The sequence below is a fragment of the Amblyraja radiata genome, chromosome 4, assembly GCF_010909765.2.
Source record: "Amblyraja radiata isolate CabotCenter1 chromosome 4, sAmbRad1.1.pri, whole genome shotgun sequence".
In the NCBI taxonomy this organism is placed as follows: domain Eukaryota; kingdom Metazoa; phylum Chordata; class Chondrichthyes; order Rajiformes; family Rajidae; genus Amblyraja; species Amblyraja radiata.
This window is the reverse complement of record NC_045959.1, coordinates 58,860,198-58,887,127: the sequence shown is the minus strand read 5'-3', so window position 1 is coordinate 58,887,127 and position 26,930 is coordinate 58,860,198. Positions and strand designations below refer to the sequence as shown.

At 46.6% G+C, this 26,930-nt stretch overlaps 2 protein-coding genes across 4 annotated transcripts in view; one reads left to right on the top strand and one right to left on the bottom strand.

Moving 5' to 3' along the window:
- Nucleotides 1-21,954, bottom strand: part of LOC116972174 (protein lifeguard 2-like) — a 42,392-nt gene extending 20,438 nt beyond the window's left edge. Inside the window, exons 1-6 of one of the 2 annotated variants that reach the window (XM_033019570.1) lie at nt 20,843-21,954; nt 11,971-12,258; nt 9,139-9,272; nt 4,952-5,016; nt 3,474-3,527; nt 1,741-1,791 (exon numbers count right to left, since the gene is read on the bottom strand). In XM_033019570.1, coding sequence (XP_032875461.1) covers nt 1,741-1,791; nt 3,474-3,527; nt 4,952-5,016; nt 9,139-9,272; nt 11,971-12,217 — 551 coding nt within the window. In that variant the 5' untranslated portion in view covers nt 12,218-12,258; nt 20,843-21,954. The remainder of the gene's footprint in view (nt 1-1,740; nt 1,792-3,473; nt 3,528-4,951; nt 5,017-9,138; nt 9,273-11,970; nt 12,259-20,842) is intronic. The other variant, XM_033019569.1, reaches the window with a different exon arrangement.
- The window catches only part of LOC116972173 (ATP-binding cassette sub-family F member 2), a 60,895-nt gene continuing 55,396 nt past the window's right edge, over nt 21,432-26,930 (top strand). Inside the window, exon 1 of one of the 2 annotated variants that reach the window (XM_033019567.1) lies at nt 21,432-21,547. Coding sequence is in view for 1 of the 2 variants with exons in the window: in XM_033019568.1 (XP_032875459.1) it covers nt 26,685-26,715 (31 nt within the window). In the remaining variant the exon portion in view is untranslated. Of the gene's footprint in view, nt 21,548-26,654; nt 26,716-26,930 lie in introns of those variants that run through there. The other variant, XM_033019568.1, reaches the window with a different exon arrangement.

Sequence of the window (26,930 nt, the reverse complement as noted above, 5' to 3'; positions counted from 1 at the left end):
TGGAAAAAAATCTGTCTTCAATTGCATCAATTTGAAAAGTGCAATGCAATTTGTAAGGAAATATTGGAGAGGCCAATCATCTAAATATTGAGGAACGTTGTTTTAGAAGGATATAAAGTGGAATTGTGTGTGTACATGTGTGTGTGTGTGTGTGTGTGTGTGTGTGTGTGTGTGTGTGTGCTGATTTATTTTTGTCACGTGTACCTAGATACAGTAAAATAAACGTTGTGGCCTTTCCAGTGGAATCATACAATCTTTGAGTAAAATCAAGCCATATACAGGTGGTAAAAAGAGTGCTGAATATCATGTTACAGTGTTATCGTGTTACAGCTATTGGGAGAGTGCAGGTACAAACTGTTCAGAAGTCTGATAACAGCGGAGAAGAAGCAGATCCTGAATTTAGTGATACCTGCTTTCAAGCTTTTGTATCTTCTGCCCGACTGGAGAGGGGAAAAGAGGAAATGATCGGGGGTGTGAGTGTTCTTTGATTATGTTGACTGCTTTCCCGAGGCATTGTGAAATGTAGATGGAGTCAATGGTGGGAAGTCTGGTCTGTGCGATGAACTGGGCTACATCCACAACTCTCTGTAATTGCATGTCGTCTTGGGCAGAGCTGTTGCCAAACCAAGCTAGGATGCATCCCAATACGGATGTTTTTCAAGGTGCATCTGTAAAAGTTGGTAAGAGGTATTGGAGACAAGCTGAACTTCCCTAGTCTTGGGATAGTAGAGGTGTCGGTGTGCTTGGCCACATCAAAGTGGTTGGTACAGGACTGATTGCTGGTGATGTTTACACCTAAGAACAGGAAACTGTCCACCACCTCCACTCCAGCATCAGAGGGACAGATTGGGGTGTGCACACCACCTGCTGTTGGAAGTCAATGATAACTTTTTTATTTTGCTAACATTGAGGGGGTGTTGTTTTTTCCGAGGAAGTCAAGGCATTGGTGTGCTTTCATGGCCGTAGCGTCGATGTGTGTGAGTGTCAAAAGCTGGAAAATGAGAAATTGCAGCTTCGTAGGGAGGATGAATGGTTTGGAGATTAAGCAGAACAGGTTCAATATCAGTTTAACCATTGCCTCATTTGCATACGGTTTAACCCAGATTTGACGGAGTTAAGGTGTCCATCACAGACCAGACTCCCCACCTTACTCTAACTACACTTCACTCTGCCTCGGGGTAACAACCAACATAATCAAAGACTTGTCCCACCCCAGTCAATCCTTCTTCTCCTCACCCCCATCCAGCAGAGGGTACAGATGTTTAAAAGCATGCACCGGTAGAATCAGGAACAGCTTCTTCCTCTCTGTTATCAGACTACTGAATAGTCTTTCCATAAGCTCGGCTACTGTCCAATTTACTTCTGCCCCATTGCGGACATTGGACTTTGATTCACTTTTGGAATTGATGCACGACAATGCTGAGAACTATATTCTGCACTTTGTATCTTCCCCTTGCTCCACCTATTGTCCTTGCGTTTGACTTGATTGTATTTATGCGTAGTATTATCTGATCTGATTGGGTAGCATACAAAACAAACGTTTCACTGTACCTTGGTATATGTGACAATAATAAACCTAAACCTTAAGGTGTGCCAGGGAAGTGACTAAGAGGTTGTGTGGTTTGGTGACCCTTGGGTCAGAGTTAAAGCTGGGAATGTTAAGGGCAGGTGAATGGGAAGAGACAGAGAGCGAGCAATGCACGTAACTGGTACAGCTCGGGGCTTTTGTTGGGGACTGACCTGACTCCTGAACAACAGGCGAGGATGAGGTAGGTGACGATGAAGACCACACTGGAGAAAAGAAAACAAAAGTTGGTCAGGTTTCAGAAAACAACAAGAACAGTTCAAGGTGCATTAGCAGAAAAATGCCCTTTTAACTGTTACTCCTCCTTGTACCAAGAACTTCCCTCAGTAATGAATGTTTCTGGGACATGGACACCCAGTGACCATGACTCTATCGCTCATGGAGTTCCTGTGGTAACATTGGTTATGGACTACCCATGGCAAACGATCCTCTATTGGGTACAGAGTACCCATGCAATGACACTCCATTGGATTAAGAGTTCCCATGGAGTGCAGAGTGCCCTTGGCAATGGCCCTCCATTGGGTGCGGAGTGGCCATGACAATGATCCTCCATTGGGTGTAGAGTGCCTATGGCAACAACCCTCCATTGGGTGTGGAGTGGCCAAGGCAACGACCCTCCATTGGGTGTGGAGTGGCCATGGCAATGACCCTCCATTGGGTGTGGAGTGGCCAAGGCAACGACCCTCCATTGGGTGTGGAGCGGCCATGGCAATGACCCTCCATTGGGTGTAGAGTGCCCATGGCAACGACCCTCCATTGGGTGTAGAGTGCCCATGGCAACGACACTCTATTGGGTGCGGAGTGGCCATGGCAACAACTCTCCATTGGGTGTAGAGTACCCATGGCAATGACCCTCCATTGGGTGTGGAGTGCCCATGGCAACGACCCTCCATTGGGTGTAGAGTGCCCATGGCAACGACACTCTATTGGGTGTGGAGTGGCCATGGCAACAACTCTCCATTGGGTGTAGAGTACCCATGGCAATGACCCTCCATTGGGTGTGGAGCGGCCATGGCAACGACCCTCCATTGGGTGTAGTGTCTATGGCAACGACCCTCCATTGGGTGTGGGGTCTATGGCAGCGACCCTCCATGGGTGTGACACTCCCTTTGATTTGTAGAACCCATGGCAACGACTCTCCCTTGGGTACAGTATATCCATGGTAACAACTTCCCTTGTTGGCTAAATGAGTTGGCTGATCTTGGTTGAGTTCAACTCATTCAACAACAATTCCCTGGGGACAAGCCCAGTACAAGTCCAGGGCTTGTCGACAATGTCTCTAAGCTGCAAATAAAACAGCAAGGAGGGCATCCGTCCAACTTCTCTTTGCTTACCCCAGGATAAGGGAGGAGAAAGATGTACTGGAGGGAAAAAGCCAGGAGGTCACTCGCTGCCCCAATCCCGGGGTTGAATCTCTGATAGGGAATGATCCAATCAAAACGCTTGAACATCCATCCGCACCTTGTCCTAGATCATTTACAAAGGGACTCGCTCTGGGCTGACATATGCATTTGTGCATGTGACAATAAATGACTCGACTGGAAACTCAGCAGCTGCCATCAAATGTGTGACACAGCAGTCCTGAGGGAGAAGACACAGAGTGACTTGGAGTCGAGGGTCAGAAACAGATGCTTGTTGTAACCAGAGCACTTTACACAGCAGCCGGTTCCTGTGACTAATAATCATTGTACAGCTTAGTAATACACTGATCATAGATTTTGGCAATACATTAATCACAGAACCGATCAATACACAGACTGAATAGTTGGGGTGGTGCAGAAAATCCATTCAGGTAACAAAAAACAAAGAACCAGGAGCCTCACTGTGTCATTGAGCATTGTAGTTAATGAGTGTGGTGTCAAACAGTGAGAAGGGGTTTTGTACTCACAACGAGGTGTAGTACAAGATTGCGTTCTTACGAGCATATCGCCTGACTGGTTCACTGCAAAGGAGAAAGTACATTCAAACAACCCGGTTAATTACTGATACACAAGCCTGAAAATACAAAATACACTATATTTAATTTGCATTTAATAATAATATTCTAAAAATAATGTTTAATAATATTAATAGTGGTTTGTGTTTAATTGCCATTTCTTTGTTCCCCATTATATCTTTCCTTGATTCTATGTAAGAACATTGGTTTTCATTAAACCTTATGTCTCCATATACATATAGAGGTTTTTGCAGTTAGATGTAGAACAAAGAACCGCAAGTGCTGGTTTACAAAAAAGACACAAAGTGATGGAGTAACTCAGTGGGTCAGGCAAGATCTCTGGAAAATATGCACAGGTGACATTTTGGGATGGGACCTTTCTCCCAAAGACCCCTAGAAAATTAGTGCTATAATCCCAAAGAGAGAAAGGTCCCGACCCGAAACATCGCCTTTCCATGTCCTCCAGAGATGCTGAGTTACTCCAACATTTTGTGTCCTTCTATTTAAACCAGCACGAGCAGTTCCTTGTTTCTACATTCTATAATCCACTCCCTGACTGATGAGGGCAAGCGCTCCAAAAGCCTGCTATCCCACCCTGTCTATATGCAACCCGACTTTCAGGGAACTACGTGCTTGTATTCCAAGATCTCTCTGTACTACAACACTTCCCAGGCCCCTACTGTTCACTGTGAAGATCCTTCCCTTGTTTTACCTCAAAATGCAACCCCGGCGCTTATCTGACTTAAACTGGTTTAGGAACAGCTCCATCCAAGGCCGCAAGAAATTGCAGACAATCATGGATGCAGCTCAGACTATCACGCAAACCAACCTCCTTTCCATTGACTCCATCTACACTGCCCACTGCCTCGACAAAGCCACCAGCGTAATCAAGGACGAGCCTCATCCTGGACACTCCCTCTTCTCCTCTCCCATCAGGCAAGAGGTACAGAACTGTGGAAGGGGGATACCTCCAGATTCAGGGACAGCTTCTTGCCAACTGTTATCAGGCAACTGAACCTTCATATCAACAACTAGGGAGCGGTCCTGAGCTACCATCTATCTCATCAGAGACCCTCGGACTATCTTTAATCGGACTTTACTGGACTTGATCGTCCACTATACACTACTCTTTTTATCTGTATATCGTGGACGGCTCGATTGTAATCATGTATGGTCTTTCCGCTGACTGGATAGCACGCAACAAAATGCTTTTCACTGTACCTAGGTACACATGACAATAAACTAAACTAACTGCAAATTAAACTACTTCCAGGAGCCGCGACTCTGCTTCCCACGTTGAAGCAGGTTGGGAACTCCCTGCCTGAAGCCTTTTGGAGAAACGTTTGGAAATGGGATCATGCAGAGTGCTGGTTCATCTGTAGCATGGCGATCAAATATATCAAGTCAAAGGTTGGAATGAGGAGACTTACCAGAACATAAATACAGCCACGAGTCCAAAGGTCGTCAGCAACTGAACCATCAAAATGGCATAAACCTGTGGGAAGCCAAGAACCCAGAAAGATCAGCCATGTACAGATTATTGATGGTAGATGTTCTGTCCTTTTTTTTAATTAAGCTGGAAAGCGTATTGAGAAGATTTACAAGAATGTTGCCAGGATTTGAGAGAGGTGTTGGGCTGGCTAGGACTTTTTTCCTTGGAGTGCAGGAGGCTGAGGGGTGATTTTATAGAGGTGTACAAAATCGTGAGGGGATTAGATAGGGTGAGTGCACAGATGCTTTTACCCAAGTAGGGGAATCAAGAACCAGACGACATAGGTTTAAGGCTAGACGGGAAAGATTTAATAGGAACCTCAGGGTCAACTTTTGCCACATAGAGGCTGATGAGTATTTGAAATGAGCTGCCATAGGAGGTGGTTGAGACAGGTACTATAACAGCACTTAAAAGACACTTGAGCAGGTATGGAAATGGGCCAAATGTGGGCAGGTGGGGCATCTTGGTCAGCATGGGTAAGTTGGGCCAATGGGCCTGTTTCCGTGCTCTATGACTTCATAACCAGCACAGGAAAGCCAGTGGTCCTGGGCTGGTGACTGAGGTGTTGAATGAGGCATGGACAGAAAGCAAAAAACAGCACACAAAAAAAGACGGCAAGGGACTAAGTGTGAGCAAGGTAGTAAGAGAGAGAAAGAAAGAGACAAAACAGAGACTGAGAGACAGGCTGTGAGATAGAGAATGAGATAAAACTGAGGGACCACTCTGGGCCCAGACTTCTGATCAGGCTGTGTAGATTAGTGTGTCGATACTATATAAATGTTACCACACAGATTATGCTTGCTGCACATTCCTTATGTCACTCATACTACTGGTCCGCCCACAGGCTTATTAGTGAGCTCTCTCTCTCTCTCCAGTTAAACTAGCTGAATGCATGGAGACGAAAGCACCTTGTGTTTCCTCCGCAGAGTTGCTAATAAAAGACTATGGATTCTAATCACTATGTGCGAGTCTGGTCATTTCCTACATGGTGTCAGAAGTGGGATTCGAACCCTTGCCTCCAATCGGAGACCAGCGAGTTTTCACAGGTGCCCGGCAGATCTGCTGTTAAGTTCATTAATAATTGTGTGAACTGTGGAGGTTCGCATGCAGGCATTCGTGAACGTTGCCCGGCTTATGGAAAACTTTGCCACTTCTGTAAACGCAGAAATCATTTCATTCGTTGTTGCCGTTCACTTGGAAACAGAGTACAGACAAAGCAATCCGTCAACCTGCTCCAACATGAGAGCTTAGATCCAGAGCCTTCCCATGCGGCTCCCACGCAAGCTTTTCTGACTAACGAGGACATACTGTCTGGTAACGAGAAACTGGATATCAACATACATTCCTTGTTGGATTTGTCCTGTAAACATCAAGATCCCATGGTCACTCTCCTCATTGACGGATGAATGTTATTGTTAAACTCGACATTGGAGCTCGTTGCTCGTTTTATCCTCATCTGAAATCAATAGGATTTTAAAAAACGATGTCATCAATCACACGGCTGCCACTCTACTTCCATTTGCAGGTGACGCAGTGCACCCTATTAGTCAAGTCGAGCTACGATGCTATCTTGATCACTTGTCCACAGCCTGAGCTTCTTTATTGTCCAAGAAAAAGTCCCTTCTCTGCCAGGCATTGATGCTTGTAACGACCTGGGTCTGGTCACCTTCAGTACATCTGTCTATCAACTGTCTGCTACATGTGGCTTCACTCAACAAATCCTGACACAATACAAAAGTCTGTTCGACGACAAGCTGGGCAGGTTACCTGTCAAGTACACAATCACGACTGACCCCGAGGTATTCCCAGTTGTCTGTCCGGCAGACCGGATTCCCCATTCTATGCAGGACCGGGTACAAGGTGAACTCAACAGAATGGTGATTGCCCCCGTCGCTGATCCATCGGATTGGGTCTCGACCATGGTCGCAGCAACGAAAAAGAATAAGGAAGAAACATGGATTTGCATTAATCCTAAAGATTTAAACACTGCCATTAAGCGACCACACTATCCCATGCGCACAGTGGAACAAATTGCAGCGCAGATGGGCAAGGTGACCATATTCACAGTTCTGGATGCCAAGAGTTCATTCTGGCAGATTGGCCTGGATCACAACTCCTCCAAGTTAACCACTGTCAGCACACCCTTTGGACGTTACAAATTTATTTGTATTACATTTGGGATAAGCTCTGCTAGTGAAGTATTTCAACGCGCTATGGAACAATTGTTTGCAGGTTATCCATGCTCCATCGTAGTTGATGATATCCTTGTTGCTTGACAAACTATTCAAGAACACGACGCAAACTTAAAGAAGGTTCTGGACCGCGCTAAAGAAATCAATCTCAACTTAAACCCTCTAAAGTGCAAATTCAGAGTCAATGAGGTGAACTACGTAGGCCATGTGTTCACTAAAAACGGCCTCAAACCCGATCCATCAAAAACCATTGCTATCAACGAGTTACCAGCACCCACAGACGTGCTAAGCCTACAGAGATTACTTGGCATGGTAAATTACTTAGGGAAATTAATTCCAAACATCTGTGAACTATCGGCCCAACTGCGCCAACTAACCCACAAAGACACTGTTTGGGCCTGGCATGAGCAACAGCAGAGGGCATTTGACACTCTTAAACAACAGATGTCCGTGCCCCCACTCTCGCCTACTTTAATGCTAAATTACTGGTCACACTTGTGACGCCTCACAGTACGGTTTAGGAGCAGCTTGCCTCCAAGGTGCTGGTAACGGCATCAGGCCTGTTGACTATGCTTCATGCACCATGACAGACACGGAACATTGTATTTGAGTGGCATGGCAAACAATACCTGGTTCTTGTCGACTCGTATTCTGGTTGGTTGACATCGATCTTCTAAGTAGCCCCACTTCTCATGGGGAGTTCAGACCACGGAGCTCCATGTCAACTACTATCTGATAATGGCAGTAAATTTACCAGCCAGTACATCAAAGACTTTGCTATACGCTGGTGTTTTCGTCACATCACCAGCAGCCCTGAATACCCTCAGTCGTATGAACTAGCTGAACATGCCATCAGGAGTGCCAAACAATTAATGAAACGGTCTCACAGAGCAAAGTCAGATGTGCACCTGGACCTGCTTAACCTGTGCAACATCTCGCGCGACCCAATATTGGGTTCACCCACTCAGCGTCTGATGTCAAGGCAGACCCGAGCCACATTGCCTGTGGCGAAACAGGTACTGGTTCTGCATGTGTTCCCACCATCAGAAGTCCAGTCCAGACTACAACAAAAGCGCGACATTCAGAAAGGGTGGTATGACAAAACGAGCAGACCGCATCCACCACTAGCCGAGGGACAAGTGGTGCGTCTGCAAACCGACAAAGGTCACAACCGCATCGGTGTAATTTCTGGAACTGCCTCCGAGCCACTTTCATACTTGGTCAATGCCGATTGCGGCATCTACAGACATAATAGGCAAGATATCCTGCCTGTGAATGAGCCAGCTCCATACTATCCTGACCGCACAAATGTACTTCCATCCACATCCAGCGGCATCGGCCCGACTGCACCAGCAAGACAACCTGTTTCTGATCCGGGTTACTTTGCCGATGGGCACGCCACCTCCACCTGTGCCAAAGTCTCCTGTTTCGTCCCCGGGAGTGCCGTTTCAATCTCCGACACCTATTTCACCACCTAGTGTGTCCCCGGTGACGGGAGATGCAGGACTGTACCGTACGTGTGCTGGTCGTGTTTGTAAGCCTACCGTAAAGTACCCGGGCTATGTTTGAACTTTCTCCAGTTTGTTGCCACATACTATGTGTGCTTTATATAATCAGCAGTATATATTTGCATTTAATTCTTTGTAGTTCTCAGTAGTTTACATTTGCATTTAATTCCTTAAGAGGGAGGATGTAGATAATTGTGTCAATACTATATATATGTTACCACACAGATTATGCTTGCTGCACATTCCTTATGTCACTCATACCACTGGCCCGCCCACAGGCTTAAGTGCCTGTCCCACTGTACGAGGTAATTCAAGAGTTTCCCCTGACTCGGAGAATTACGGAAAGACTATGGATTCTAATCACTATGTGCGAGTCTGGTCATTTCCTACAGGCTGACAATCTGCCTACCCGAGGATGGACTCACCTTCCGGATAAACGTGTGCCTTATCATTTGGTTGCTCCAGGCCTCTGTGGTAAACGCGTCAATGCTCCCGAGGTTGCTGGGCTGAGAGGAAGGGGGGAATGCGGCAGACGCATATCCAGGACTGAATCCAGGGTCTGGACAGCAAAAGCAAAAGGAAATCCATTAAACTGATGCAGGGTCCTGAAATGAAAAGTCAGCTATCTGTGTTATCCAGAGATACTGTCTGACCCGTTGAGTTACTCCAGCACTTTGTCTGTTGCTTGCTCAAGATTCCAGCATCTGCAGCTTCTTGTGTCTCCACTCTAGTTCTACATTATCCCACTTTTGCATCCATTCCCACCGCACCCGGGTGGCAGTTGAGTTGCTGCCTTGCAGTGCCAGAGACTTGGGTTTGATCCTGACCTCGGGTGCTGTCTGTACATAGTTTGTCAGTTCTCCCTGTGACCAATTCTCCCTCCCTCCCAGTCTTTCTCCCACAGTCCAAAGACTTACAGGTTTGTAGGTTAATTGGCTTAGGTAAAATTGTAAATTGTATATAGAATAGTGCTAGTGTACAGGGTGATCGCTGGTCAGGCAAAGGGACTGTTTCCACGCTGTATCTCTAAACTCTAAACCAGGAACAATTTACAGAGGCCAAGTAACATACAAACCCCCATTTCTTTGAGATATGGGAGGAAACAGGAGCACCCATAGGAAATCGACATAGCCACAGGGAATATGTGCAAACTCCATGCAGACAGCATTTGAGGTCAGGATTGAATCCGGGTCTCTGGTGCTGTGAGACAGCAGCTCTACCTCTGTGCCACTGTGCCAACACCTCAGCCTGTAATTCAATGCAGGTTTATTTGGATATCGCATTTTTATTTAGTTTTTCATTTTCTGGGATTGAGATACCATCCTTTCTTCCTGATCTCAAATTGCATTTGAGAAGGTGATGGTCCACTTTGGTCCTTCTGATGAGGTCTCTCCACAGTGCTGTTGGATTGGGAGTCCCTGAGTTTATACCCCGCAACAACGAAGGACCAATGATATATAACCCCATGATTAACCCCTCAGCGAGATACTGTCTTTAACTTGCAACAGTAGCACAAGGTGGCGCAGCGGTAAAGCCGTTGTCTTTTCACGTCAGAGACCTGGGTTTGATCCTGACTATGGGTGTTGTCTGTACAGAATTTTTGTATGCTCTCCCTGTAGCACAAGAAACTGCAGATGCCCTCAGGTCCTGGCAACATCCTTGTAAATCTTCTCTGCATTGTTTCCAGCTTAATAATATCCTTCCTATAGCAGGATGACCAAAACTAAACACTAATCCAAATTGTTATTTAAGATTCTCGCCATTCATTTTGAGGGAACTAAAATATAAAAGCAAGAATGTTAAGCTGAGGCTTTATCAGGCGCTGGTGAGGCGACATTTGGAATATTGTGCGCAGTTGTGAGTCCTATATCTGAGGAAGGATGTGCTGGCATTGGAGAGGGTCAAGAAAAGATTTCCAAGAATGATCCCGGGAATGATTGGGTTAATGTATGATAAGTGTTTGACGGCTCTGCGCTTGTACTTGCTGGAGTTGAGAAGGATGAGGATCTCATTGAAACTTACGAGATAATGAAAGACCCAGATAGAGTGGATATTTCCAGTAATGGGAGAGACTAGGACCAGAGGACACAGCATCAGAGTAAAAGGACATACTGTACCTTCAAAATTAAGATGAGGAGAAATGTCTTTAGTCATAGAGTGGTGAATCTGTGGAATTAATTGCCATAGACGGCTGTGGAGGCCAATATATTTGGGTATTTTTACAGCTGAAATTGATAGGCTCTTGATTTGGAAGGGTTTCACAGATTATGCAGGAGAATTGGGTATAGAGGGAACAATAGATCAGCCATGGCGAATGGTGGAGCACTCAAAGGGGTGAATGGCCTAGTTCTGGTCCTATGTCTTATGGTCTTATCTGCAGTTCATAAGACCTTTTCTTTGTCGGGTCTCCGTTGTCGTTGGGGCTGCAACGAGGAGCGGCCTCCAACAGGAAGACCGGGGGCTCTGGTGCCGACTACTCACCTCACCGTCGCGGAGCTGGCCGAGTCCAGAGCGGGTGGAGCTGTGGTGGACGCTGCTGCGGCCCGACCCCCGGAGATTCGGAGGTTGCAACTGCGGGTTTGGCGGACGGCACCGGGAGCCCGCTGGTCCCTGGAGGCGACTTCTCCCGCCCGAGTTGCGGGGTTGAAGAGCACCTGAGCGGGGCCTTACAGCACCGCCCCGCGTGGCTTGGAATGGATGCGGGTCTCTGCGAGCGCGCGCCGGGGGCTCTACCACCAAGACCCGGTGCGCGGCCTTGCATCACCCGGCGTGGCTTTAATGGCCACGGGACAATTCGCCATCGCCCGCCGGGGGCTTTGACTTTGACTCTGACGTCGGGGGGGGAGAGTGCAGTGGAGAGATAAGTTTTTTTGGCCTTCCATCACAGCAATGTGATGGATGTTTATGTAAATTATGTTGTGTCTTGGGTCTATTTGTTTGTAATGTATGGCTGCAGAAACGACATTTCGTTTGGACCTCAAGGGGTCCAAATGACAATAAATTGAATTGTATTGTATTGTATTGTATTGTTAGGAGCAGAGTTAGGCCGTTCGGCCCATCACGTCTACTCCGCTATTCAATCATGGCCGATCTATCTTTCCCTCTCAACCCCGGACACCCTTACTAATCAAGAATCGGTCAATCTTTGCCTTAAAAATATCCATTGACGGTCTCCACAACCTTGAATGAATAAATTCCACAGATTCGCTGGTTCTCAACTTTGTTCTTGCGATACATTCTCCAGAACAGATACTCACGGGAGCCAGGCTGTTCAATGGCCCAGTTGGGATGTACTGCTCCTGACTGGACCCTGGGCTGCTGGCCAGGGTACGGCTGCTGCATGGAGTAAGGCTGCTGGATCACGTATGGCGGCTGCATGGGATAAGGCTGCTGGCCTGCGTACACCGACTGTGGGACAGCGTAGACTGGCTGGTGACCCGGCAACCGGGGATCTTTGCCTGCCATTGCCTCGGAGTAGCTTGGCGGGGCTGATGGAAGGGCCATGAACCAACAGTCACAGGATGTTCAGTTGGAAACCAGACGTGCTAGGAGATGAAAAAAAAACAGTCAGATATTCACATATGCAAGCGGCTCAACTTCATGAGACAAATAACTGTACATTTAGTCTGAAAAAGGGAGCCGACCTGAGATGTCACCTATCCAGGTCCTCTTGGGATGCTGCCTGAACCCCACACATTAACCCGCCCCCTCCCCTGGGCCCCACCTAGACTCGCACCTATTTCTCCCCTCCCCTTCCTTCTCCATTCCTTCTTCTGGTTTCACAATCTGCAACTCTTCAATTCCTTTGTCTCACATCTTCTTTTTTAGTTTCTGGCCTTTGTTCCATCCATTTGCCTATCAAAACCCCCCTCGCCTGTGATAACCTATTACCTGCCAGGTTTTATCCTGTAAATATGCTGCCAGACCCGCTGTCACTTCAACATTCTGTGTCTTTCTTTGTAAAGCAGCATCTGCAGTTCCTTGTGTCTACATTGTACATTTAGAGTTATACATTACGGAAACAGCCTCTTGGGTCCAACTCATTCATGTCAATCAAAATGCCCACCTATCTAAGCTAGTCTCATTTCCTATCCATGTACATGTATAAATGTATTTTAAATGCACTTATTGTACCTGCATGAATCATCCCCTCTGGCAGGTCGTTCCATACACCCACCAACTGCTATGAAAAAAAGGTTGCCCCTCAGGTACACATTAAATGTTTCCATTCTCAATATCAATCAATATCAATATCAGTTTAATTCGTCACTTGCACATAAAGTGCAAGTGAAATGAATTTGCCAGCAGCGGTACAATGAAAAAAGAACACACAAAAACACAATAAAAAAATGTAACACAAACATCCACCCCAGCATTCATCACTGTGGTGGAAGGCACTACCATTGCCTCGAGAGTCCGCGCTGCGCCCGCCGCTGAAGCCCCGGGCACGTCTCCGGGAAGATTTAATTTTTGAATTGTATTCTGTCTTTACTTTGTGTACTAGTCATGTCTCTACTATTTATTTCATTCCCCTTACATGTTTTTCCTCCACCTGCTAAATTTTTGTAAGGTGTCACTTGAAAGGCGCCCATAAATAAAATTTATTATTATTATTATTAACATTTGGCCAGTCCTCCTTCATTTTCCCCCGTGGTCGGGACCTCAACCCTCCGCAGCCGCCGCTGCAGGCGTCCAGATGAGTAGACGGGTAAAGTCCCGGTAAGTCCAGAATCGGTGCTTCCCCACCGGAGACCGCGGCCTCAGGTTAGTGTAGGCCGCAGGCCGGCGGTCGAAGATCTAAAGTCCCCGCCGCGCAGCTGCCGGAAGCACTGCAGACCGCAGGGCCGGCAGTCGGAGCTCTTCTCCACGGGTCCCCGGCGAGGGATCACGCTCCTGATGGTAAGTCCCCGCCGCGCCCGCGGTAGAAGTAGGCAGCGGGCCGGCGGTCGGAGCTCTTCTCCTCCCGGGTCCCCAACGAGGGATCACAGGTTGCGGACGCCGCGCCGGCTGGAGCTCTGCAGACAGCGACTTCAGGCTGCCGCGGGCCAGCGAACGGAGCGCTCCTCTCTGGCGACACGCGGCGAGGGCTCGCCCGCTCCGCGACGAGAGTCCGCGCTGCGCCCGCCGCTGAAGCCCCGGGCACGTCTCCGGGAAAGGCCGCACCGATCCTCGATGTTAGGTCACGGGGGAGGCGACATGGAAAAAGTCGTCTCTCCGTGGAGGAGGCGACCAAAACGGTTTCCCCCTTACCCCACCACACCACCCCCCACACAGGACACACAGAGAGACACCAAAAAAACACATTAGGACACACTAAAAAAAATTTAAAAAGTAGAAAAAACTAACACGCTGCTGGCAAGGCTACCGGCTTGCAGCGCCCCCACCGACCTACAGTACCAGAGAGTTTCTTACCTTAACCTTATGCCCTCAACAAGTACCCCTATGTTAGGCTCATACAGTGCCCTCCATAATGTTTGGGACAAAGACCCGTCATTTATTTATATTCCTCGGCACTCCACAATTTGAGATTTGTAATACAGTATCACAAATAATCACATGAGGTTAACGTGCATGTTGTCAGATTTTATTAAAGGGTATTTTTACACATTTCGGTTTCACCATGTAGAAATTACAGCAGTGTTCATACATAGTCCCCCCATTTCAGGGCACCATAATGTTTGGGACACAGCAATGTCATGCAAATGAAAGTGGTCATGTTTAGTATTTGGTTGCATATCCTTTGCATGCAATGATTGCTTGAAGTCTGCGATTCATGGACATCACCAGTTGCTGGGTGTCTTCTCTGGTGATGCTCTGCCAGGCCTGTATTGCAGTAATTTTTAGCTTATGCTTGTTTTGGGGGCTCGTCCCCCTCTGTTTTCTCTTCAACATATAAAAGGCATGCTCAATTAGGTTCAGATCGGGTGATTAACTTGGCCACTCAAGAATTGACCATTTTTTTGCCATGAAAAATTCCTTTGTTGCTTTAGTAATATGTTTGGGGTCATTGTCTTGCTGTAGAATGAACCGCCGGGCAATGAGTTTTGAGGCATTTTTTAAACTTTTTTTGATACCATCCGCGGTTGTATCATCAGTGAAGATAAGTGAGCCAGTACCTTCAGCAACCATACATGCCCAGGCCATAACACCCCCACCACCATGCTTCACACATGAGGTGGTATGCTTTGAATCTTAGGCAGTTCCTTCTCTACTCCATACTTTGCTCTTGCCATCACTCTGATATAAGTTAATCTTCGTCTCATCTGTCCACAAGACCTTTTTCCAGAACTGTGCTTGCTCTTTTAAATACATCTTGGCAAACTGTATCCTGGCCATCCTATTTTTGCAGCTAACCAGTGGTTTGCATCTTGCAGCCTAGCCTTTTGTATTTCTGTTCATGAAGTCTTCTGCGGACAGTAGTCATTGACAAATCCACACCTGACTCCTGAAGAGTGTTTCTCATCTGGCAGACAGGTGTTTGGGGATTTTTCTTTATTATCGAGAGAATTTTGTCATCAGCTGTGGTCTTCCTTGGCCTGCCAATCCCTTTGCGATTAATAAGCTCATCAGTGCTCTTTCTTCTTAATGATGTTCCAAACAGTTGATTTTGGTAGGCCTCTTTGGTTGATGTCTCTAAGTTTTATTCTTGTTTCTCAGTCTCATTATGGCTTCTTTAACTTTCATCGGCACAACTTTGGTCCTCATGTTGATAAACAGCAATAAAAGTTTCCAAAGGTGATGGAAAGACTGGAGGAAAATGATGGGTCTTTGACCCAAACATTATGGAGGGCACTGTATATATATCAAATTTAGCTCACCCTTGAATACCAAAATTCCATCCAAACTCATCTCCAATCTCCTGGTCCTAGGAATTAGCTCCCTTCTCTGCCACTGGATCTGTGACTTTCTGATCGACAGAGTGAGGATAGATGACTAAACCTCCTCCGCAATAACTGTCAACACCAAATCTCCACAATAATACATTTTCAGTCCCCCTATTAATACCCCCTGTGTACAAGACCAAATTTGGCTCTAACTCCATCTACAAATTTGTAGATGATGCCACTTGGTGAGCCAAACAACGAACAATGATGAGACAGAGCACAGGAAGGGGATGGGGAACTTAGTACTTTGGTGTCAGGTCAATAATCTTTCATTGTCAAAATTTGGAAAAATTACAAATGATTCTCAGTCTCTTGCCCAGAGTAGTGAAATCGAGGACCAGAGGACATGGGTTCAAAGTGAAGGGGAAATGATTTAATAGGAATCCGAGGGGTCACTTTTTCACCCAAAGAGAGGTGGGTGTATGGAACAAGCTGCCAGAGGAGGTAGTTTAGGCTGGGACTATCCCATCGTTTAAGAAACAGTTAGACAGGTACAGGTTTGGAGGGATATGGACCAAGCGCAGGCAAGTAGGACTAGTATAGCTGGGACATGTTGGCGGTGTGGGCAAGTCGGGCCGAAGGGCCTGTTTCCACCCTGTTTCACTCTATGACTCTATGACCACATAAAAGATAATGCAAAACAAATAATCTTTTGCTTGAAGGATAAACGTCGGCCAAGAAGGTAGGGATCATCTGCCATAATCCTACTGAGTGGCAATGTAGAGCCACTATTCTCATCACACATCCATTGCTTCAGCAATATTACTTATCAATGCTCAAGTTGATTTATTTTGTTACTATTTAAAGGATCTTGCTTTTTGATATTTGGTTGTAACATTGCAACAGTGACCAACCACTCTTCTGTGGGTGTTTCTAGAAATATGTTTGTCACTAAAATGTGACATTAAACACAATTTGAGGCAGAATAGGAGCTAATGTCAAGGTTGATGACAATTAATAGCATCTCTATATTTGATTGTTGTGGGGAAGTTGAGAGATAAGGACAGAAGACGTTAACACACTGAGCAGCGGACTGGCTTGCGAATCAAAAAGGGCTGTTGAGCCAAAACCAAAGAGGCCGACGTCAGGCAACGCCATGGTAGTTGGAGACTCCATTGTGAGAGGTACGGACAGGGGTTTCTGCGGCAACAGACGGGATTCGAGGATGGTGTTCTGCCTCCATGCTGCCAGGATCCAGGATGTCACGGACAGAGTGCAGAAAATCCTCAAGGGCGAAGGTGAACAGCCGGAAGTGGTAGTGCATGTCGGCACAACCGATGTCGGAAAGAAGGGGATTAATATTCTGAAGCATGACATTAGAGAGCTCGGAAAAATGCTGAAAAGCAGGACCTCCAGAGTTGTTATCTCCGGTTTGCTTTCAGTTCCTCGTGCTGGCGAGAGCAGGAACAGGGAGATACAGGACCTGAATGTGTGGCTGAGGAACTGGTGCAGGGGGCAGGGATTTGGATTCTTAGACCACCGGGATCTGTTTTGGAGTAAGGGGGAACTGTACAAAAGGGCCGGATTGCACGTTAACAGGTGGGAGACCAGCATTCTGGCAGGCAGGTTTGCCACTGCTAAACGGGTGGTTTTAAAGGGGGGTGGGATGTCAAATAGGATAGTCAAGGGCAGAGTTAAAGGGAAAGAGAGTAAAAGGATAGTTAATTACCCCAGAATTAACGGGAAAGAAAGCTCACAAAGGGATAGGAGAGTATGGCCAAGTGTAATAGGGATCGGTGTGAAAGGTGAGATGCGTAAGGAATTAAAAGTATTGTATATGAATGCGCGAAGTATAAGAAGTAAAATAGATGAGCTTGAGGCTCAGTTAGAGGTTGGTAGATATGACATTGTGGGGAATACTGAGACTTGGCTGCAGGAAGATCGGGCCTGGGAACTTAATATTCAGGATTATACATCCTGTAGAAAGGACGGGCAGGTGGGCAGAGGAGGGGGGGTAGCTCTGCTGGTGAGGGATGGAATTCAGTCCCTTGCAAGGAAAGACCTAGGGACTGGCGAGGTAGAGTCACTGTGGATTGAGTTGAGGAATTGTAAAGACAAGAAGACACTAATTGGTGTTATCTACAGATCCCCAAATGGTAGCCCAGATGTAGGGTGCAAGTTGCAGCAGGAGTTAAAGCTGGCATGTAACAAAGGTAATGCCACTGTGATGATGGGGGATTTCAATATGCAGGTAGACTGAGAAAATTAGGTTGGTTCAGCACCCCAAGAAAGAGAGTTTGTAGAGTGCCTCCGAGATGGATTCTTAGAGCAGCTTGTAATGGAGCCGACCAGAGAAAAGGCAATTCTGGATTTAGTGTTGTCCAATGAACCAGATATGATAAGAGAACTCGAATTAAAGGAACCGCTTGGAGGTAGTGATCATAATATGATTAGTTTTAATCTGCAATTTGAGAATGAGAAGATTAAATCGGAAGTGTCAGTGATGTAGTTGAACAAAGGGGACTATGAAGGCATGAGAGGGGAGCTGGTCAAGGTAGACTGGAAAGGGATCCTAGCAGGAATGACGGTGGAACAGCAATGGCAGGAGTTCCTGGGCATAATCAGGAAGACGCAGGATCATTTCATTCCAAAAAGGAAGAAAGATTCTAAGGGGAGTAGGAGGCAACTGTGGCTGACAAGAGAAGTTGGGGATAGAATAAAACTAAAAGAAAAGATGTATAACACAGCAAAGAATAGCCGGAAGCCAGAGGATTGGGAAACTTTCATAGGACAACAGAAGGACAATAAGGGCAATACGGGCTGAAAAGATGAAGTATGAAGGGAAGCTGGCCAGGAATATAAAGAAGGACAGTAAAAGCTTCTTTCGATATGTTAAGGGAAAAAGAGTAGCAAAGTCAAATGTGGGTCCCTTGAAGGCAGACACGGGTGAAATTATTATGGGCAACAAGGAAATGGCAGAGGAGTTGAACATGTACTTTGGATCTGTCTTCACGAAGGAAGACACAAACAATCTCCCAGATGTACTGGAGGACAGAAGATCCAAGGGGGTAGAGGAACTGACAGAAATATTTATTAGGCAAGAAATAGTATTGGGTAGGCTAATGGGACTGAAGGATGATAAATCCCCTGGGCCTGATGGTCTGCATCCCAGGGTCCTCAGGGAGGTAGCTCTAGAAATAGTGGATGCATTGGTGATCATTTTCCAATGTTCAATAGATTCAGGATCAGTTCATATGGATTGGAGGATAGCTAATGTTATCCCACTTTTCAAGACAGGAGCGAGAGAGAAAACAGGGAATTACAGACCAGTTAGCCCGACTTCGGTGGTGGGAAAGATGCTGGAGTCAATAATTAAAGAGATAATAATGGGGCATTTGGATAGCAGTAAAAGGATTAGTCCAAATCAACATGGATTTATGAAAGGAAAATCATGCTTGACTAATCTTCTGGAATTTTTTGAGGATGTGACAAGTAAAATGGATGAAGGGGTGCCAGTGGATGTAGTGTATCTCGACTTTCAGAAAGCCTTTGATAAGGTCCCACACGGGAGACTGGTGACTAAAATTAGAGCACATGGTATTGGGGGCAGGGTGTTGACATGGATAGAAAATTGGTTGGCAGACAGGAAGCAAAGAGTAGGAGTAAACGGGACCTTTTCAAAATGGCAGGCAGTGGCGAGTGGAGTGCCGCAAGGCTTAGTGTTGGGGGCGCAACTGTTTACCATATATATTAATGATGTGGAAGAGGGAATTAGGAGCAACACCAGCAAGTTCGCGGATGACACAAAGCTGGGTGGCAGTGTGAACTGTGAAGAGGATGTTAGGAGGCTGCAGGGTAACCTGGACAGGTTGAGTGAGTGGGCAGATGCGTGGCAGATGCAGTATAGTATAGATAAATGTGAGGTTATCCACTTTGGTGGGAAAAACAAGGGGGCAGATTATTATCTCAATGGGGTTAGGTTAGGTAAGGGGGGGGTGCAGCGAGACTGGGCGTCCTTGTACACCAGTCACTGAAAGTTGGCAAGCAGTGAAGAAAGCTAATAGAATGTTGGCCTTCATAAAAAGAGGATTTCAGTATAGGAATAGAGGTTCTTCTGCAGTTTTATAGGGCTCTGGTGAGACCACATTTGGAGTATTGTGTACAGTTTTGGTCTCCTAATTTGAGGAAGGACATCCTTGTGATTGAGGCAGTGCAGCGGAGGTTCACGAGATTGATCCCTGTGATGGCGGGACTGTCATATGAGGAAAGATTGAAAAGACTAGGCTTGTATTCACTGGGGTTTAGAAGGATGAGGGGGTTCTTATAGAAGCATATAAAATTATAAAAGGACTGGACAAGCTAGATGCAGGAAACATGTTCCCAATGTTGGGCGAGTCCAGAACCAGGAGCCACAGTCTTAGGATAAAGAGAAAGCCATTTTAGACTGAGGTGAGAAAAAAAAATTTCACCCAGAGTTGTGAATTTGTGGAATTCCCTGCCACAGAGGGCAGTGGAGGATTTAAGAGAGAGTTAGATAGAGCTCTAGGGGCTAGTGGAATCAAGGGATATAGGGAGAAGGCAGGCAAGGGTCATTGATTGGGGACGATCAGCCATGATCACAATGAATTGCGGTGCTGGCTCGAAGGGCCGAATGACCTCCTCCTGCACCTATTTTCTATGAAGATTGGGAAAAGAATGGAAGAGTATAAGATAAGGGGGAATTGAGGACTGGAGGTCAGTTGAAGGTGTGAGGGATCATACATAGAGTCATTGGATGGGTCAGATCAGGGGTGGTGCTGAGAGGTCAGGATCCAGGGTCAGGGATCGTAGAGGTCAGGTGAAAGGGGTCAAAGGCTAGGGACCCAGGGTCAGGGCTGTTGCAAATGTCAGGAGAAAGGGTCAATGACTGGGCAACTAGGGTCGAGGTGGTGCAGAGGTCAGGAGCAAGCGGTGAAAGGCTCGGGGTCCATGGTCAAGAATGCTGCAGAGGTCAAGGACAATGGATCAAGGGTTGGGGGTCCAGGGCCGAAAGTGATGCAAAGGTTAGAATCAAGGGGTCAAAGTTTAGACAACCAGAGTCAGAGGTGGCGCAGAGAAGTCATGACCAAGGGGTCACTGGCCAGACGACTAGGAGCAGGTGTCAGGAGCCGAGGGTGTTGGAGGGGTGAAGGCCGTGCGATTGAGAGCGGTGTCCGGGTTCAAGGTGTCAAGGCCTGGACCTCGCCAGTCTTGGACCCCTCTGACAGACTCGGTGCGATCAACGCCCGCAGCAGGAGGCGAGGGCAGGGCGGGGCGGCTCTCTCACCCGCTCACCGTGCCACGCCACCCCGGGGAGCCTCCGCTGACCGTTGGCGAGCCTGCGGCCGCTCGTTACCTAGGTTACGCCGCAAGGCACTATGGTCGTTGTAGTTCCTCCTACTGGGCGAGACGTTTGCGGCGCTCTATGACAGCTCCAGCTCGTTGACGTCAATCAGTCACGGGACCCGCAGCCGGGGGGGGGCATTTCCTTGGTTTCACTTGGTGGGTTTGACAATATAGGTTGTCTTTCAGATTTAATTTCAATCTACAAATATACTTTTTTCCCCATCTTTGATGTGTACATCGAAAAGCTATGTTGTATACGTTAGCGGCATTGCAGCGATCGGTCATGGGAAATGTTGTCCTCGGTATCCTGGTCACTGGGCAAGGCCAAAGCAAGGCTCCCATATTGAACTACAACTCCAAGAAGGCCGAGGGAGAATGCGAGAGTCTCCAAAGAAGTGCCGTTTCGTCAGTGGGCACATGGGAGGCCGGCGCCTCCGAGAAGTGTTTGATGGGAAATGCAGTTCATATATTAATTAGTTCCTTGTCGTGAAGCGGTCTGTAATAGAGAATTGGACTACAAGTTCCAGGAGGCAGGCAGCCAGCAGCAGCGGTGGCTGACGGGTGCGTTTCATCGCTGAGAAGCAGAAGCCGGCCGGCGGCACGCGGCATTTTCCTCCCAGTCGTTGAGGAGACCGACTGAGCCCGGGTGAGGAGTCGTCCAGTTGCCGTTATACACACCCGGGGTACGGGTGAGACCGTCTACTCCAATCGCGAGGAATTAATTGAAATGAATTGTTTAGGTGTTGGGGTCAGAGAATGAGGCCTGGTGCTCACGCAGCCCGTCCCCGCTCCCCCTGAGCGGGCCGAGACGCCGGGTGGACGGACGCTTGAAGCGGGGCATGGTCTTCATTTGTAAGCCGGGGTCATGGGGAGGCCGAGCCGCCCTTTTGTCTTGCGACACTCCCTCTGCAGCACCAAGGGAGCGCCGGCTAGGCCGCCGGCGAGGTTGTGGGGGGTGTCGGATGTGGGCGTCCCGTGTCTGGACAGCGGTCGCACAGTTGGCTGGACTGTGCGCACCCCGGGCCAGGCCGCCCCGTGGTCGGGGCCGTGTCCACAACGGGCCAGGCTCCCGGCACAGATTTAACCTATTGCTGATTGTGACACGCTGGCTGCAGTGACCTGGTGGAGTCCACAATGAAGCAGCCGCTTGGCCTCTCCTTTGTCAATGCATTTATAGTGGGGCGCTTGGTGGAGCATTTTATGTACGAGTGCGTTGCATCTTTGGGATTCGGTGGAGTGTTTGGTTTGTAGATGCTGGGAGCATCAAGGGAGAGAGCAGAGGTTAACGATCAACCGTGATCTTATTAAATGGTGAATGGCCTATCCTGCACCTGTAAGTTTTTAATGCGAGGCTCTGTAAGGACAGCAACTTTCCATCCCCAAAATACATCGGAGAACTATCTGGTGTATTATAGAAGCAAGGAACTGCTGATGCTGGTGTACAAAACCCACTGTGAAGGGGTTTGACCCAAAATGTCACCCATCCATGTTTTGCAGAAATGATGTCTGACTAACTGAGTTATTCCAACACTTGTGTCTCGTGTGTCATTTAGGCAGATGTTCCCTGTTTGGACCTCTCCAATGGTAGCACTTTATTTTTTAGCTACTCCGTCCAGTATCTATCGCTCATTGATTACACAGTACAACATTGTTGTCTCTGAAGTGTTGTAGAATGTTGTGACTATTAAATTATTAAGACCTTTTGCTCACTATTTTAAACGATTGTTGCAATGGCTGTGTGATCTTTGGTTATAATGGGAATTTAATTGAATAAGTTAAAGTTATTCTCTCAAACGTCTACAAAAGACTATCACACTTTACAACTCCTTCCCCCTTCTGTCATGGGGTAGACCGAGACTGACTCCCACCTCAATCTTTACACATCCCCAAAGCCTTTCCACTCATCACATTAATGTGATGTTTTATGTATTTTGTGTTTTTATGACTTGGCAAATTTTATTTATCCCAGGAGGGAAATTAGTTCTATTGTATCTCAAACATTATCGTTGCTATGATGAATGTTTCCATTCTACAAAAGGCAAAATGGCATTGAAAATTAATTAAAACAAGTGCATCTGTAATAAGGAACGACGAATGCTGGTTTGCACTGAAGATAGATACAAAACGCTGGAGATAGATACAAAAACTCAGCAGGACAGGCAGCATCTCTGGATAGAAGGAATTGGTGACTTTTTGGATCGAGATCCTTCTTCAGACTGAGAGTCAGGGGAGAGGGAGACATAGATAAGGAGGGGTAAAGTGTTTAGCAACCAGAATGGAAGGGAGAGTTAGTGGTGATCAATGTTAACCCCCATCCCATTCCCATACTGTAGCAATGTTACAAAATTTTGAGATTGAAAAAATCAAGTCTGCATAAAGTCAGATAAAGCATAAAATAGGTTTAATTTGACACCTAATTCACTTTCATATCTTCAGTATTAAAAAAGTTATGGCCATTTTTATACTCGGAAATTAGCATCTTGTTCCCTATTGCTTTTCCATTGACTTAACACAAAAGCTGTGATCGAGGACAGTCAAAAGCCCATAACTTACTTAAAAATTAAGAGAACTGAAAGTAATTTTCAGTTATTATTGATTGAAACATTCTGAAAAATATGAAACAATCTTACTTGGATGACCTGAAATTAAAGCATATAATTAGTTAGTTACCTAATTGTAGCTAATTACAAAATTCAATTACTAGATCTAAACATTTATCCATTTCTTAAGAAAAGATCAACATTTTTAAATATGTGTCCAAATAACATTCACACAAGAATTCACAATATAACATGCTTTTTAAATCTCATTGTCATGAATTTATAGGCCAAATGGAAGGAATTTAATGTTAAATTCCCGTAAATTAATGGCTATTTAAATCTTGCGAGTGGGTTTTTGTGGAACGCGATCGATTGGAACATTGCGGTTGCAGTGAATTTGAACCAATTATCGGCAGGAAAAACACTGCCGGTTTGTATGGGGCCATAATCACATTTTAGCCAAGGAAATTTTGATTAAAGTCATCCTAAGAAGCAAGTTTATATGTAAAATAAACGACTTGCCTTATGTTTTGTCCCCTACGTGAGATCCGTCCCGTTGTCGGCATTGACGGCGTCAGAAGTCGCTTTTTTATTTTACTCCAACAATTAAATTGTCCCGCGATTTATATTAAAAAAAAACTTCAGAGAACGCAAGACGGAACGATTTTTCAGCATCAGCTAGCCGCCCGAGAAAATATATCTTGGACATGCAGGAGGAAACGGCATTTTAATCCCGCCCCCCCCCCTCAAAGGCGCCAAAGTCGCGCACACGGCCAGTGGTAGAACTGCAGCGCCGCTGAAAGTAAGTATTGTAACATACCTACATAACTAACCTTTCTGTCCCAGTCCTCCACTGTCAGAGGAACAGCACCTCATATTTCGCTTGGGCAGTTTGCACCCCAGCAGTATGAATATTTACTTCTCCAACTTCAAGTAACCTTTGCTTTCCCTCTCTCCATCCCTCTCCCTTCCTAGTTCTCTGTCCAGGCTGACTGTCCTCCTCTGTGTGCTTCGTTGTCAACTTCGCCTAGCTAACAATGGTCTATTCTACATTTTCCTTGAACTGCATCCTCTTTGATATGTCTTTTTCGCACCTTACCCTTCCGTATCTCCCTCTCCCCTCTCACAGTCTGCAGAAGGGTCTCGACCCGAAACGTCACCAATTCCTTTTATCCAGAGATGCCGCCTGTCCCGCTGAGTTACTCCCGCATTTTGTCTATCTGCAGCTGTATTACTTTGCTGATGTAGGTCTAGAAGTGCATAGTGTGATGGTTTGATTATAATTTTGGCCAAGAATATTTCAGATATGACTAGCTATTAATGATTATTAAATTTATATTTTTGTGCTGCTGGCATCCTGAGTTCAGACAACATTTTATTTGTTCAGAGGATGTGGATGTTGCTTGCAAGACATTCATAATTGATCTTTGAACCATTAGTAGGTCTGGAGTCCAGTATTGGTCAGATCTGGGTGAGGATTGCAGATTTATTTTCTGAACGAGATGGGCTTTTAACAGCCACTGTGTATTTTAATGACACCAAGTCAAGCCAAGTCAACTTTATTTGTCACATACACATACAAGATGTGCAGTGAAATGAAAGTGGCAATGCCTGCGGATTGTGCAAAAACTACAGAATAGAACAGAATCAGTATTTACATATTCGGGAAAAAAACAACAATTTTGAAAAGACACAACACAGCAGTAAATTAGTACAATGAATTAGTCCCTGGTGAGATACAAGTTTACAGTCCTGATGACCTGTGGGAAGAAACTCCATCTCATCCTCTCTGTTTTCACAGCATGACAGCGGTCGCGTTTGCCTGACCGTAACAGCTGGAACAGTCCATTGCTGGGGTGGTAGGGGTCCCCCATAATGTTGCTGGCTCTGGATCTGCACCTTCTGATGTATAGGTCCTGCGGGGGGGGGGGGGGGGGGGGGGTGGGGGGGGGGTGGGGGCGAGTGTAGTTCCCATAGTGCGTTTGGCTGAACGCACTATCTGCAGAGCCTTCCTGTCCTGGGCAGAGCTGTTCCCAAACCAGATTGTGATGCTACCGACAAGATGCTTTCCACAGCCCCAGAGTAGAAGCACTGAAGGATCCTCGGAGAGACTCTGAATTTCCTCAGCTGCCTGAGGTGGTAAAGGCCTTACTCACCAGTGCGGCAGCGTGTGTTGTCCATGTCAGATCCTCTGTGATGTGGACTCCCAGGATTTAAAGCAGCTCACCCTATCCACATTAGCCTCATTTATCTCCAGTGGCGTGTACGTCCTCGGATGTTGTGCCCTTCTAAAGTCCACATGATTAGCTCCTTAGTTTGTATTGTTGTTGTATTGTATTGTATATCTTTATTGTTATTTTCCTGAGTACTCACATACCCAGAGGAAACAAAAAAACGTTACTCAAACCAGTGTCCATTCAGTGTGCAGTAAAAAATAAATAGAAATAAAAATACATATATCATGAACAAGTTTAACACTACTCTCAACTAAACATCAACAGGCGTTCCGATCGGCAGTGGCACAACAGTGGCTCCCAGTTGCCACCCAGTTTTTATGACATTCAAGAGGAGTGTGTTGTCCTGACAGCCGAGTGCCAGATCAGCCACCTCCTCCCGGTAGGCCTTCTCATTGTTATCGGAGCCAGTGTCATCAGCAAACTTGATTATGGAATTGGAGCTGAACCTGGCCACACAGTCATGTGTGTACAGGGAGTACAGTAGGGGGTTGAGGACACAACCCTGGGGGGGATCCTGTGTTACAGCCAGGACGCTTGGAGGGTCGGGGCTTTTTGAATGCATATCTCATGTAATTTGTGGATAATTTCATGGATGTGTAGCATGTCTATCTTAACGGAGCTGTGGAGAGAGTCAAAAGCCTTAGATTCCTGGGCACGCTAGTACAATCAAGCCACACACATGCAGCAGATAGTGCGGGTATAGTGTTACAGCATCACAGTTACATTCACTTGTAGACATCGCAAACTTGTCAATTGAAACTTTGTGGGATAAATCCTGAGGAGTTTTTGCAGATCTGCCAGTCAAAGTACTTCGTCCCAAAGGGAAAGGCAGACTTGCCAGATTGGGAGTGAACATGGAGCAGTGCATTTTGCCTAATGCTGTTCCCCCCTCTCCCCCTTTTCCTCCCCCCCCCCCCCCCCCGGCAAATCCATGCTGCTGTCTGCCCAAGGTCTCCGGGAGCTGCCGATACCTGAACCCGTCGACATTTACCATCTTACACGGGAAATGCCACCCAGTGACAAAACGCCACTGGATTGTTATAAAGTGCATGAAGTTTAGGCTATTGAGGTGAATCTAGTGGAATAATTCAATAGAATGTGAGAGGGCAGGTTTGGGAAGAACTGCGGGGTGAATGTTATTTTGTTGCAGTGAGTAGAGTTAAGGGCGAGGGGGTTTGCAGGAGGTAAGTAATGTAGGTGGTATTGGTGATAAGGGGCAGTAAGCTAGGCATAGGATCAGATGACAGGCAGC